The following is a 14,974-nucleotide window of genomic DNA, read 5'->3' as shown; positions in this document are numbered from 1 at the left end:
ACTTGAACCCTATATACTTCTTCAACCGGAGTCCCCCATTGGTCTACTTAGCCCCCCTCCTTTTTATCCCTCTACTCAAAATCTCGTCAACGAAAATAGCCCATCTAAAAGTTCACAACGCGTCGTTTTCACCGAATGTTCACCCCAGAATAGGGATGCTAGGGTTCATGTGGTTAGCTTAACTTGTGCTTTGCATTTTTTCTCTGCCTCCTCTCCTTATCCACTGTCTTTGCTCTGCTCCCCCGCCTCTCTCCCATTCTCCCATGGCAGAAGAGGAAGACCACCACCATTTCTGTGGAAGTGAAGAAGTCGCAGCACAAGTACATCGTGGGCCCCAAGGGCAACACCCTGCAGGAGATCCTGGAGGCCACGGGGGTGTCAGTGGAGATGCCCCCCCTGGACTCTGGCTCGGAGACCATCATCCTAAGGGGTGAGCCCGACAAACTGGGACCCGCTCTCACGCAGGTCTACGCCAAGGTGAGAAGAACCTGAGGATACTGTGTGTGTGTGTGTGTGTGTGTGTGTGTGTGTGTGTGTGTGTGTGTGTGTGTGTGTGTGTGTGTGTGTGTGTGTGTGTGTGTGTGTGTGTGTGTGTGGTTGAAGGAGTGTGTTGGTAGATGAGAAGGGATAATTCTGAATTCACATTAACAGTAGGTGCAATTTATTCTACATAGTCTTTCCTCTAAAGGCTGTGTACAAAGTGTCTGAAACACCCATGAAGGTCATGGGTATGCCTTGTCCACGCCTATTTTCAGACCACAGCAAGCTTCTGATTTGCTGCTGCTCTGTTTCGCCGCACAGTGGCAGCGGCAAAGTTAAAATTGATCAACTTTGCCTTGCCGCTTTTTTGTGGCGGTCACTCCTCTCCATATACAATGCATTGAACCTCGCTGCTTTCTCAGAATGCAGAAGCAGCATATCGCTCCTGATGTGAAACCGCCATTAAGGTGTGTCCAGAGGTGGAATTTGAGTCTTAATGAAAAGATGTCACATTAGGCCCCAGGCCACCCTTACTGTGCACAGTTGCTGAACCACATCTCCAGAAACTAATATTCCACCCTTACGTTTGCTGCTCTCTTGTAGTCTGATTTATTTAAGTCATACTGTCAGCGAGTTGTGGAATTGCCGACAGTATAATACTGAGCAGTGTTACAGTACATGCATGCAGCATTCTGGGTACCATGGAGATCAAACACAATCAATCAAGAGAACAGAACAATCAAGGAAGCAAACCTTACCCTATATACACATTCAATCATTAATCAGTACTTGGCTGTTTTGACAATTCCTAAGAGAGTTTTGATCATATGATCTGCAGAACTACAATTCAATAAAGGTTACCTGACTTGAGCCTAATTAATACTTTGTCTAATGACGGTCATTTAACAAAGTATGTACTGGCATTTATGTTTTATATGGTGGAGGATAGCCTTTATTCCAACATGAATATTTTTTTTATAGTAACTGACTGTCATCCAACACAATGCTGTTCACCTCTTTCTCCAGTTGGAACTGAGGGGAAGGTAAGGTGCTTCATTAGGTGGGGTATGGTGCTGCAGGCAGCTTATCCATCTGCTGGGCCTGACACCAGGGACATTTGATTGTGAATAGCTTATGAATAGATTAAATTATGAATAGCTTGTTGAAGAACGTTAGTCTGGGTTGATTAAATCACTGCTAAACGAGCATTATGGGAACCCTCAAAGAATATTAAGTTGGCTAGCTAGCTATTTCACAGTCTCAGATTATGGAATTGGCACCCTGACTTTGGTGTTTTAGGTGTCATGATGTCATGCTGTGTGTTACTGTTGTTTGCTCAAAATTCTCTGTCTAGCTTTGAGTGGGGGGGGGGGGGGGGCATGCAGATGCTGTCTGAATGGTTTGTTTTTGGCAAAAGCAAAAGATTGTACAAAATGTTAGTTGTTACTCCACATGCATTATTTCAAATAAAGTGAAACAAAGACACAAATATTCTTATTGATGACATTATTGATAACTCTAACCCTAATTAAAATGGTCATAATCTTCTCCTCCCTGTGCAGGCCAAGAGTGTGATGGTGGTGGAGGTGACAGCTCCAGCCTGGCTGCATCGCTTTATCATTGGCAAGAAGGGACAGAACATCGGACGCATCACACAGCAGCTACCACGGGTGAGAGAGAGAGAGAGAGAGAGAGAGAGAGAGAGAGAGAGAGAGAGAGAGAGAGAGAGAGAAATTCAGTCATCAGAGGCAGCACAGCATTTAAGTTACTAGAGGTTCGGGCCGCTACGCAGCCCTCACACCTGTGTTGCACTGCCGATCCCACTGATATGCCCATATATGGAGATCTCTTTATCTATCAATCCTTGTCCCTTTTATGGACATATATGGAGATCCCTGATGTCATTAGTATATGCCCATATATGCCCATATATGGGCATGCTGATATTCCCATATATGGAGATCTTTGTGGCTGTCAGTCCTTGCCCCTTTTATGCCCTTATATGGAGATCTCTGTATCTGACAGTCCATGTCCCTTTTACTGTATGCCCATGGAGATCCCTGATGTCATCAGTACATGCCTATATATGGGCATGCCCCCTTTTGTGCCCATATATGGAGCTGACTGATTTGCTTACGACCGTGCCAGGATGACACATTGAGGTTCTACTGTATATAACACCCTGTACTATGCAGAACAACAACACAAGTCACAGTGTCCTCACAGTGTCCTGCCCAAAGCACAATCAAATACGTAAGCAAATGGTATACCTACAATATACCCCAATACTAAAAACAAACACAGTGACAGTGAGAGTGAGAAATGAAGGGACATTAGTTTGTAATATGACTGAAGAAGTTAAAGCAGGTAGTCTAAATGCAAATGTATACTTTTTCTCACAACCCTTTTGCTTGTCAAAAAAAGACAGACATGAAAATACGTCATTGTTGTCCAACAACACTCAAGAGTCAAGAGTGTCGTGGTACAAAGTCTGAACTAGAAAAAGTGCTCCTCGGAGCACAGGTCTCTGCCAGGTCAGGTAGGTTATTGTGGCCTCCTGGTGGCGCTATAACAGGCCAATGTGAAAAGGGTGGCATTTCTTCCACGGCCTAGTGCGTGCAAAATTTCACGGAAATTGCACACTGCGTTCATGATTTGAGGCATTTTGTTCAAAACGGACCAATCCTGCAAACTTTGGAAGACAATCTTAGGCAATCAGGATGGAATATGGGAAATCGGACAGATCCGTGTTGATCACATGACTATAGAGATACTGTGTACAGATTTGTGTGATGTTTGGACAAAATCTGTAGGAGTAGTATAAAAAAAATGTTTTGGCCTCCTGGTGGCGCTATAACAGGCCAATCTGAAACATTTGGGGCAGAGGTTCTGAATTATTAGCTGTTCACAGACACAGACAGAAGGACGGACACTTGGACGGACGCACGGACGGACAGGGTGCAAAACATATTCTCTCGCCATGCCTTTTGGTCTGGCAGAGACAATTAAGCCTGAGGCACTGAGATTTAACATCAATTATATTCATGTCACTAGGACAACACAATAGAAGCTGAATGAACATATAAGGCATTCACCTCAAACATATGGGAGACCAAGTGTGTAAAAGTGGGGAGGATGGATGAAGGAAAGGTTGAGGGTGATGGTCTTAATGAGACGTAAAGGAGAAAGGTAATGAGGTATAGGAGAGGATGAATGGAGTTGGAAGGAGTAGAACGTGACTTGGTCTGACTTCCTTCTTGTGACGTGCTCAGCTGAAGCAACATGGGGAGGCCTGTGAGCAGGCCTGGAATTTATTTTCTTTCAATATTTATTTTCAAACAAAAAAGTAGACGATTGACGACTCATCCCCTATGGCGCTAATGGCAGCCATGCTTCTACAAATTTGGCCACGGTACCCCGTAAAACGTGAGTCTCTCCAAGGGCATTAAACGTAACACTTTTTCAGACCATAGTAGGACACTTCATCAATCCATTTATTAAGGATTGACAACCGAGCAGCATAGAGCAAAGCTCTTAATAGACGTTGATTTCCTTTTGTTAATGTGATGTCTGCCCCTAAAGTGGATCTCAGGGTAATTTAATTCCAATCAGTTTAAGGATTTCATCTTGAATGGATACCTAGGGGTCTGATTTGTGGACATATCCAAAACATATGAATATGGGTACCTTGTACGTACCCATAGTCAGTACACACTTTCACACCTAGGACATAGGGGAGAGCATAGAGGGTCATATTTACGCCTTATTACTTATTACAATTATATTGTGTATAATTTTATATTGGGTTGACTTGTTTGAGCACATAATTTTCTTTGCGTTGAGTAATATGTTACACTATACTCCCTTGTCTATTTGCAGTTGAAAATGATTTACACAGAATACTTTACTGTTATTGGTTGACACCAATTTCATAATTTTAGGGGCAAGCAAGGCCACTTGACCTTTGGGTTATGTACATTTTTTGAGGGCACAAAGGCCAAATGCCAGGGCAGGAAGGCCACAAATAAAAGTCCACGGAAATAATGAAGGCGGTGGTGGGAAGGCACTTCACCACTGCCTTCACCTGAGCGCCCCCGTTTGACTCTTATTGATGTGTATGTGTGTGTTTAGGTTCACATAGAGTTCACAGACGGCGAAGAGCGCATCAGTCTGGAGGGTCCCACTGAGGAAGTGGAACAAGCTCAGGCTCAAATACAGGACATCATCAAGGACCTGGTCAGTACACTAACCACACTGTCACTAACGGAATGTGTTCGAATCCACTTCAGAGACCTGGTTCTGCATGTACTGTACATTATTGTACTGTGCTTTCACATCTGTGTCTCACACGAGAAAAGTGATTTTCTTTTGTTCACTTAGTAAGGGAGACACAGGAGAGAAGTCTGTGGTGGTAGATTCACTTTATAGCTACGTACATGTGGTTGCAGAGGGAGTCTAAGCCACTAACACTACCTCTGGATAATAATAGGCAGATGGTTGCTGATACAGAACTTCATCAGTTGAAGAATTTGTGAACCCTGATGCCATAACTGCTGCAGTAGATTTGTGGCCAAAGTGTGCATTTATGAGCATGTAATTCTTCTCTTGCTCCGGCCAGCTGGTGAGAATGGACTACACAGAAGTCATGATCGAGCAGCGCTTCCATAGACACCTCATAGGAAAGAACGGAGCCAACAGTGAGTAGATGGTGCATGCACACGCACACGCGCACACGGACGTGCACGCGCACACACACACACACACACACACACACACACACACACACACACACTCACACTCACACTCACACTCACACTCACACTCACACTCACACTCACACTCACACACACACACACACACACACACACACACACACACACACACACACACACAGAGTTTGCTTAGCTCTTAAAGGAACCACAGTAGCAGATTAATCTGTTGTAAGCCCGATTCAACACCAGCTTTGAGTGGAAATACTCTAAAAGATTAAACAATGAATATGTGTTCTTTGAATGAGTGACACATTTTCAGGAGGTTCAACAAGCGGTTGGCTGCGACACTTGTCTTATTATGACAAAATCCAAAGAAAGCCCCTCAAGTGTGCACTGCATTACTTGAGACACTGGATTAATAACTTAATCCAAACATCCCTGGGCAAATACTGTCAGAGATGGCAGCATACACTACAGTATGACAAATTTGTATGCAACGGAATGGCAAAATGCCACTTTCTCAAAGTATCACTGAAGAAAGACTGCCGTAACCATATAAACCCTATATACTGTACTGTACTTCATTATCCAGAGTCCCCCAGGGGTCTATAATTGTTGTTTTCCCTTTTTTCACTTAACACCAAATCCTTTCACAGAATGGTCACCTATTTTTGCCAAATGTTTGCTTAAGACGCCTATTATGACATACTATTGCTAGGGTTCAAGTGGTTAAAGAGCACTTCACCCATTTTCAACCTTATCGCATCATAATTGATCCTCACTAATGCTTATTCAAATTTCCATATTATAATGAGCATTAGTGAGGACCGTTTTTTGGAGGATACGATGAAAATGGGTGGTCCTCTAATGTCCTAAAAAATCCATCCAAAATCTCACATCAAGTGAGAGCCAACTCAGCTTAACATAATGATTTTGAAAACGCCCTAATATACTTGCTTTAACAAATTTAGTTTGTTTATACAATGATGAATTGTCAAATATCACTTCCATGGGGCTGTTCTTCTTATCTATTTACCTACTGTAAATGAAGGCCCGGCCCTAACTGGGCCCTAACTGTTACCGGTCCGAATAGGGCTAATGGCCTGGACGCATACATTTTCGTCCCGGCCCGGCCCGAAAACGTCGGGTAGAGTCGGTTCGAGCAGAATTTGATAACTCTAGTATGTACTGGGCAGCAGCAGCTGCAGGTGTGGTGCGGAAAACAGACACATTCTCTCTCACAGCATCTCTGATTAGTCGTGATAATTGTACAGCTGTTCGGCGGATTTTGCATAATTATTGTTGCGCTTTCATTTTATAAAAAACAAAGTTAGTCACACTTGAGATGTATGCTGTAAGTATACAAACACAAAAAAAGGCTTTACTGATACACTGAAGTCCGTATTGATTTTATGGCACTGAATCGATGTAGCTGTGAATGTTATCTTAACTGTTTGAATCTGTGTCTCGCCTCTAAATACCTAAAAAGCAGTTGTTGTTTTTTTTCTCACTTTTCTCCTTTTTACCTTTTTATTCTCTCTCCTCTCTCGTCCTTCACTCCAGTCAACCGGATCAAGGAGCAGTACAAAGTGTCTGTGCGGATCCCCCAGGACTGTGAGCATAGTGGCCTGGTCCGGATCGAGGGCGACCCCAAAGGAGTTCAGCTGGCTCGCAGAGAGCTCATTGAGATGGTCCAGAGGATGGTGAGGACCATGGACCATTTAACGTTCTGCCCTAGTACAGGGGTTCCCAAACATTTCTATGCCAAGGGCCCCCAAATAGTCATAGCCTCTGGCTGCTGCCCTGCTATTGCAAAATGGCTTAAAATTTAAGCCATTTTGCAATAGCAGGGCAGACACATTCTCTTTATTTTATTTAAGCCTTAAATAAAGGTTGTGAGCTCTACAAGCTCACAATCTGTCGCAATGCAGCGCGTTATGAGCTTGTAGATTGGGTATTTTCACAATTTTATCCTTGCCAGTCACTGTAGTTCTATAAATGCCAGACAGCTTAGTACAGTTCAAAGTAGTTCACATAGACAGCATTATTTGAAGTCCAGGCTTCATGACATATACCCCAACACCTCTCCTTTAGTTGTAAGCAGGATTGGAGCACTTATCCATCAGTTCTGGTCCTGCCCAAGGTAGGGCTGTCACAATCACAAATTTAAGTTGACGATTTATTGTCACACAAATAATTGTGATTGACATTTTTAGTTGTGTTTTTGTCATTGAATGACATATGAATACACATTTAATTTGGTTTAGTTTGTTTTTTAGGCTTCATAATAACAAATTGTTGTACAAAGAAATTACTGACAACATTTAGTAATTTGGTACTTTAAAAAAAATCTTGACGTGTTATAAGCTTGTAGATCTGCTATTTCTGGTATTTTTGAAAAATGTTTGAAAATATATGAACCTTTTTCAACATGGAAACGATCACGACGATTATGGTACGATTATCCAAAATAATTGCGAGATTTTCTCAAATAATTGCGATTATGCAATAATTTCTGACAGGCCTAGCCAAAGGTCAAAATATTTTTTGACCCTTATTTCTTTTTTATTTATATTTTTATTATACTTTATCAAAGGCCCGTTACTTCGCTATCTTTGGATCAGTGTTACCCTTAACATTAATACATTTGAGGGTCAAGCCATTTCCCTCTGTGCATTGTTAGCCAAATTCCTAATCTTACAACAGGGCAATCTGTGTCTCTGCTCTAGCGATTCCTACAGGCTGTAGGCTGTAGGATAGTCTGTCAGTGAGGGGTGTTGAATGGTAAAAAATAATTGGCTACTCTAAATTTAGAAGAAAAAAGAACTCCACTTCACATCCATTATCTTCTAACATCAGGACACCTTGGAGTGCAATATCACACTTATACTGTACCATGGTTACTCTGTGAGGCTCTGTGTTGTCTTGGTTTGTTAATAATTGTTCGGGTTACATGCAGTTGATGTATAACTACTGTAGCATTGGTTTAAAACGGCAATTCAGCTATTGACACAGACTCCAGTTTGTGGTGTCCTGATATACGATTTTAACGGATACCTGCCATCCAATAAAAAAAAGATTCTGTGACCGTGTATAACTTGCAGTATAAGTCACGTTAAGCGGTATGTGTGGACGGCAACAAGTGGGAATATTCATGTTCTCAAAATGGCCTATGTTTAAACAGTGAATCCAGTTTTAATTGCAACATTCTTTGTTTTTGTCTTTGCCAGGAAAACGAGCGCACAAAAGACCTGATTGTGGAACAGAAGTACCATCGGACAATCATCGGGCAGAAGGGAGAGAAGATCAAGGAAGTTCGAGACAAATTTCCTGAGGTGAATACATTCTCCCCTGGCCTATGTCATCCAACTGTAGTTTCCACTTCAGATGTTAACCATTATACTCGGTGATTAAATAGTTTTATGATGCATTTGTTGTAGGGTTGAAAACGTTCGATCATTTTGAACAATTTTAACAACAAACACAAAATGCACACGATCTTTTCAGATGGGAGTCCGTGGCCAAATACAGATATATTGGTGGGTTCTTGACATGAAAATGACTGTAATGTGTGCATATTATTACAGTATCTTATTTTCTTTCCAGGTCATCATCAACTTTCCTGACCCAGCTCAGAAGAGTGAAATTGTCCAGCTGAGAGGACCAAAGAACGAGGTGGAGAAATGTGCCAAGTTCCTCCAGAAAATCATTGCAGAGTTGGTATGTCCCACCTTTAACACACACACACGCACGCGCACGCGCACACGCACACACACACACACACACACACACACACACACACACACACACACACACACACACACACACACACACTCACACTCACACTCACACTCACACTCACACTCACACTCACACTCACACTCACACTCACACACACACACACACACACACACACACACACACACACACACACAGCCTTCTATCCATAACGTTCCTCTCCCTTGTTTTGTAGATAGAGAACAGCTTCTCACTTTCAGTTCCCATCTTCAAGCAGTTCCACAAAAACATCATTGGCAAAGGTGGCGCCAACATCAAAAAGGTGAAACTTTAAACTTTTTAAAAAATATCTCCGTATCCCCAGATTGTTTTAGTCCCATTGACACTTTATTGAAATATATTTCTGACATAAAAGCCTGGATGTCAGAAAATGTCCAACAGTTGAACAAAGAAAAACATTGGATTTTATTCATTGGGGCAGAGGCCCCAAGTATCAGGTAAATTTAGACACCTACGTCAGAAATGTCACAAAATTATTCAGGCTTGATTACTGTAATGCTCTGGTCTACCAAAAAAGCATTGGTGCAGAATGCAGTATACATGCTCACAAAGGAGCACACAGAGAGCACACACTACACCCATTTTAAATCCCCTGCAATCGTTGCCTGTTAGATTATAAGATCCTTTCATTGGGTTTTAAACGGCAGTGCATCTGCCTATTTATCTGAAATGCTTTTTAGGTACTGTATGTGCCTAGAAAATCCCTTAGATCCTTTGTCACATGGGTCTCCTAACTGTTCCAAAGGCTAGAACAAAAAGTCATGGAGAAGCAGCTTTAGCTGTCATGGTCTTCGTTAGCCTTTGGAACAGACTGACAGAGGATCCACGACAGGTTTTTGAATTTTTGACATTTTAAAATGAAATCTCAAGACACTCCTTTTTGGCATTGCTTTTACTTAGGTTTTTTGCATTGCTGTTATTTTCTTTTAATTGGGTGTAATGTATTTTTAATTTCTGTCATTTTCTTTTATTTACTTGTGCTGTATGTCTGTATTTTTATTTTATTATATTAATTTCTGTGAAGCACATAGAGTTGCACTTGAAATAAATGTATATATTTATTTGCAAGAGCCAAGATCTTCATAGGTATGTGTTGCGCATGTATACAAAGGTTGATTCGGCTGACCCCAAATGCTTCGGGCCAGGGTAAGAATATTATCAAGAATATTATTCACTTTAGTTTCAATTATATTGAAACTAAAGTGAGACTATTTAGTTAACACAAATTGCAACGTTAAAAGGTTAAAGACAATACATCATACGCTCCATATAACAATAGGGGGTTATTTATTGTATGTGACTGGCAGATCAGAGAGGAGACAAACACTAAGATTGACCTACCGACAGAGAACAGTAACTCAGAAATGATCGTCATCACGGGCAAGAAGTGCAACTGTGACGCTGCTAGAGATCGAATCCTGTCCATCCAGAGAGAGCTGGTGAGAGAACGTCACACACTGCTCTGTTGTCTCCTATTAAATCAGATTGGTTGACTTCTTAACCACTCAAACCCTACATCCTTCGTTGTACGTGAACTAGTGAAAATAGCTGATCTACAAGCTCACAACTTGAGGTTGTCGATCAGCTGAGCTAGCCTTTGAGCTTGTAAATTGCCTTTTTTTTTGCCCATTATGCCCAGCATAGGGATGCTAGGGTTCATGTGGTTAAATTTGTCACAGTACTCATTCACAGACATTGTCTTCATATGTTTTCATTTATTTGATCTACCCCTCCAAATCTCTCTAAATCAAGAACAAATACATGTTTTAAAGAAAGCTATAATTGTCAGAGGCTGTACTGTATGTGTACAGCCTATTGTCTAATACAATACAGTTAATAGTAGTTTTGTCCTGTTATTTATGTGTTTTACTTTGCTGTATAACAGTATAAAGATGCAGAAATAATAAAGCTGAATGTTCGTTATCCAGGCTAACATCAAGGAGGCAGAGGTCGCCATCCCCGCTAAGCTGCACAACTCCTTGATCGGCTCCAAGGGCTGCCTGGTGCGCTCCGTCATGGAGGACTGCGGGGGCGTCCACATACACTTCCCCTCCGAGGGCTCGGGCTCGGACAAAGTCACCATCCGGGGGCCCGCCGGGGAGGTGGAGAGAGCCAAGAGGCAGCTGCTGCAGCTGGCCGAGGAGCAGGTAGGAGGGAGGGACTGGGAGCGAGCACGGGATAATGAATGAGGGAGGAGGAGGAAAAAGGAGAGGTTTAGAAAAATGGTCATTAGTCACAGAGGGGTGCAGGGAAGGTGAGGTTGAGAAAGTCACACTAGTGATGAGGCGACGGTGAGTCACTGGCCGGGGAGACAGATACACCCTGCGGCTTTCCCAGACGTTAACAAGAGGACATGGTGAAGATGGATATTTCGTTGTTCTTCACGTCCTTTCACACAATTGTTTACCTTCCACTTCCAGCAAGTCAACAACTTCACAGCCGAGCTGCAGGCCAAACCGGAGTACCACAAGTTCCTGATAGGTCGTGGCGGGGCCAACATCAGACGGGTGCGGGACAGGACGGGCGCTCGCATCATCTTCCCATCGCCGGACGACACGGAGCAGGAGCTCATCACCATCGTAGGGAGGGAGGAGGCCGTGCTGCTAGCCCAGAAAGAACTGGAGACCCTGGTCAAAAACCTGGTAGCTGTCCCTAATGCATGTTTTAACTACAAGGAATGACTTTGAATAGAGTTCACAAAGTTATTTTTGCAAAATGCTTTACAATGGCAATATGGCATCATTTTTGGCACAGTTTGGGAAATGTACAAGAATTGCTGATGAATCGTTTTCCCCCTTACATCAATACACCCTTGTGAGCCACATAATAGATCATGGACATTTTCATCAACATAACACAACAAAACAACAGTCCATTAAGAACAAGTATGGCCAAACCGTATGTCATGGGGCTTCATTGATTCTCTATAAACCTGCTAACGAGAACATACTGTATGTGTAGAATCTGTTCACCACAAAGATCTATGCTGCTCATACCATACGGTACAATGTACTTCAAATTCATTAAACTAGTCCGGTTCTTAGTTGGCAACACCTAGTGAAAAGATGCATTACTTACGAAAGTCTTCTCTAATGTAACATTTAATGTTTTAATCAATGCACTATGAGCAGGTCACTGTTGTGCAGTCATTTTCTCATAACCGACTTGCTCACTATGGGGCATTATTACTTTCTTATTGTTTACTTAATATACCTTTTCTTTGGTTAATGCATTGAAATAAAGGTCTGCTAAAGTGTTCCTTTAATCTGGAAAAATATCTGATTTGTAAACAAAGGTTCAACTTTTATTAAAAAATAGAACTTTGTTTTGCTTCCGCTCCGCCATTCCTGTATTCCCCCACTCCTCTCCTCCTCTCCAGGACGACGTGGTGGAGGACAGCATGGTGGTAGAGCCACGTCACCATCGTCACTTTGTGTGTCGACGGGGCCAGGTGCTGCGGGAGCTTGCCGAGGAGTATGGAGGAGTGGCGGTCAGTTTCCCCCGGACTGGAGCCCACAGCCAGCGGGTCACTCTGAAGGGAGCCAGGGACTGTGTGGAAGCAGCCAAGAGACGCATCCAGGAGATCATCCTGGACCTGGTAAACACAGAACTGAACTAACCATGACAGATACCTTACGGTTCTTCAACCTCGCAACTCGTCACTTCGCGATGAGTTCAGTTTGTACATGTGCTATGTTTTGCTACAGTTTACAAAAAAACTGTCACGATATGCAATGGTGTAACACAAAAAACCTAAACGGGACGACAGCATAAGACATGTAGTAGTCCACCTTTTCCAGGTCGTCTTTGTTGTGTTTGTCTGTGACAGTGTGCTCTAGCAGACGCGCACTCATTTAGTTTAGTCATATGAAACAACATGAATATTAATGGGAGCAATATCTTCAAAATCCAACATTAAAGCCAGACCTGGACCGATCACTACACTAAACTGGATAATGTTTGGTGTGTGTGATGTTAAGCGCCACTGTTCCTGTATCTGACTCTCTTTCCTCCATTTTTGTGCTGCAGGAGTCCCAGGTGTGTGTGGAGGTTGCCATCCCCCAGCGTTATCACCGAGCCATCATGGGGCCTAAGGGTTGCCGCATTCAGCACATCACCAGAGAGAACGAGGTTCAGATCAAGTTCCCAGAGAGAGACGACAGCAACACAGCAGGTACAACACACAAGTTACAGTATGCAACACAAGCCTACATGAGCATCAAAATGTATCAAATAACACCTGTCAGCCAAGACGGTTCCTTTACATTTAGTGCACTTGAGACGAACAAAGTGATTCTGATATACTTTATTCCGTGCAAAGTTGCAAAATTGTTACCGACTAAATAATAAAGTAGTAGTAGTAAAGTTTAACTGTGGGATTTAACCGCTCACATTCCAAGGTCAAGAGGCTCCGTCTCAGGAGAACGGCGAGGCCGGTCTGGAGGCAGAGTTTGTCCCCCGAAAGTGTGACCTCATCACCATCTCTGGGAAGTCCGAGAAGTGTGAGCTGGCCAAGGCTGCATTGCTGGTACGCTCACTTTCAGCTCGCTCAGGAAACACAAGAGCTTGTGGTTTACCATTGTGAGGCTTCTGTTTCATTCTTCATACGCATTTACTGAAGCCACCAAATTCAGTGATTTTCTCGTTTGCTTTTAACATCTGCTCCCTTCATCGTTGCCTCTCCTCATTCTCTCACTCCCCCCGCCCCACCCCACCCACCCCTCTCTCTCTCTCCAGGCGTTGGTGCCCATAACGGAAGACGTGGAGGTGTCTTATGAGCTCCATCGGTACATCATAGGACAGAAGGGCAGTGGCATCAGGAAGATGATGGAGGAGTATGAGGTCAGTGTGTGTGCGAGTTGAAGCGATGCTGTTTCTGGTGCCATCTTCTGGCCAAATTGAACAAATGCTGAACTTGTCCGCCATAATTGATTCATTTCCTGTGTTGGAGTGTTGCAGTTAAATGATTAAAGCATTTTGTTACCAATTACAAAATACTCAGTTTTGTTGGTGTTAATTAATGATAGATAAAACAGAGAAGGGGGGCAAGGGAGTTGGTTCAAGGTTACATAACTGACTTTTGTTATTGTGCGTGCGTGCGCGTGTGTGCGCGTGTGTGCGTGTGTGCGTGTGTGCCGTGTGTGCGTGTGTGTGTGTGTGTGTGTGTGTGTGCGTGCGTGCATGCATGTGAAGGTGAGCATCTGGGTGCCTCAGCCAGAGCAGCAGTGGGACGTTATCCGGGTGACCGGTCAGGTGGCCAACGTGGAGCGGGCCAAACAAGGTCTGCTGGAGAGAGTCAAAGAGCTGCAGGCTGAACAGGAGGACAGGGTGTGACACACACACACACACACACACACACACACACACACACACACACACACACACACACACACACACACACACACACACACACACACACACACACACACACACACACGTGCACACACACTCACAGCAAGAGCAACATGGAATTTTCCAAATCTGAATTGTTTGTTTAATCACTTCAATCAGTTGACCTGGGTTAATACCTATAGTCCTTACCTTTTCCCCTCTACGCCAAATAAAAAAATACACTATTTTCGCTGAATGTTCACCTATTATGGTGTGTCCATGTTGACATGGTTCTTGTGCCCATACTGGATATACAGTACTGCTCTTTATTTAACAACACACACAGTATAACTACTGAATGTGATTTTTTTTTTCTTTTATTGTTTTAACTGTGATGTACCATATCTTTCCCCAGGCCCTGCGCAGCTTCAAGGTGACCATGTCTGTAGAGCCCAAATTCCATCCTAAGATTATTGGCCGCAAGGGAGCGGTCATCTCTCAGATCAGAAAAGATCATGACGTCAGCATCCAGTTCCCTGACAAAGGAGACGAGCAGCAGGTTGGGCAGAGAATTTACTGAGTTCTGTGAGGCCAAAATTCTGTCAGTCAGTCAAATTAATTTAATTTGATAAAAAATGTGTCCCTCTTATTTA

The 14,974-nt window shown here is 43.1% G+C and overlaps 1 protein-coding gene across 1 annotated transcript in view; it reads left to right on the top strand.

The window, feature by feature from the left end:
- Nucleotides 1-14,974, top strand: part of hdlbpb (high density lipoprotein binding protein b) — a 38,939-nt gene that overhangs the window by 13,415 nt on the left and 10,550 nt on the right. Inside the window, exons 8-24 of the mRNA XM_084043591.1 lie at nucleotides 271-477; nucleotides 2,043-2,150; nucleotides 4,612-4,716; nucleotides 5,099-5,177; nucleotides 6,756-6,895; nucleotides 8,423-8,527; nucleotides 8,799-8,912; nucleotides 9,166-9,252; nucleotides 10,298-10,429; nucleotides 10,919-11,137; nucleotides 11,411-11,632; nucleotides 12,370-12,588; nucleotides 13,020-13,164; nucleotides 13,391-13,518; nucleotides 13,728-13,832; nucleotides 14,184-14,318; nucleotides 14,737-14,880. Of these exons, the coding sequence (XP_083899717.1) occupies nucleotides 271-477; nucleotides 2,043-2,150; nucleotides 4,612-4,716; nucleotides 5,099-5,177; nucleotides 6,756-6,895; nucleotides 8,423-8,527; nucleotides 8,799-8,912; nucleotides 9,166-9,252; nucleotides 10,298-10,429; nucleotides 10,919-11,137; nucleotides 11,411-11,632; nucleotides 12,370-12,588; nucleotides 13,020-13,164; nucleotides 13,391-13,518; nucleotides 13,728-13,832; nucleotides 14,184-14,318; nucleotides 14,737-14,880 (2,394 nt within the window). The remainder of the gene's footprint in view (nucleotides 1-270; nucleotides 478-2,042; nucleotides 2,151-4,611; nucleotides 4,717-5,098; nucleotides 5,178-6,755; nucleotides 6,896-8,422; nucleotides 8,528-8,798; nucleotides 8,913-9,165; nucleotides 9,253-10,297; nucleotides 10,430-10,918; nucleotides 11,138-11,410; nucleotides 11,633-12,369; nucleotides 12,589-13,019; nucleotides 13,165-13,390; nucleotides 13,519-13,727; nucleotides 13,833-14,183; nucleotides 14,319-14,736; nucleotides 14,881-14,974) is intronic.

The sequence above is a fragment of the Gymnoscopelus microlampas genome (assembly GCF_963454915.1).
Source record: "Gymnoscopelus microlampas genome assembly, chromosome: 19".
Classification (NCBI taxonomy): Eukaryota; Metazoa; Chordata; class Actinopteri; order Myctophiformes; family Myctophidae; genus Gymnoscopelus; species Gymnoscopelus microlampas.
The sequence above is the reverse complement of the archived record's forward strand: the minus strand, read 5'-3'. Positions and strand labels throughout refer to the sequence as shown.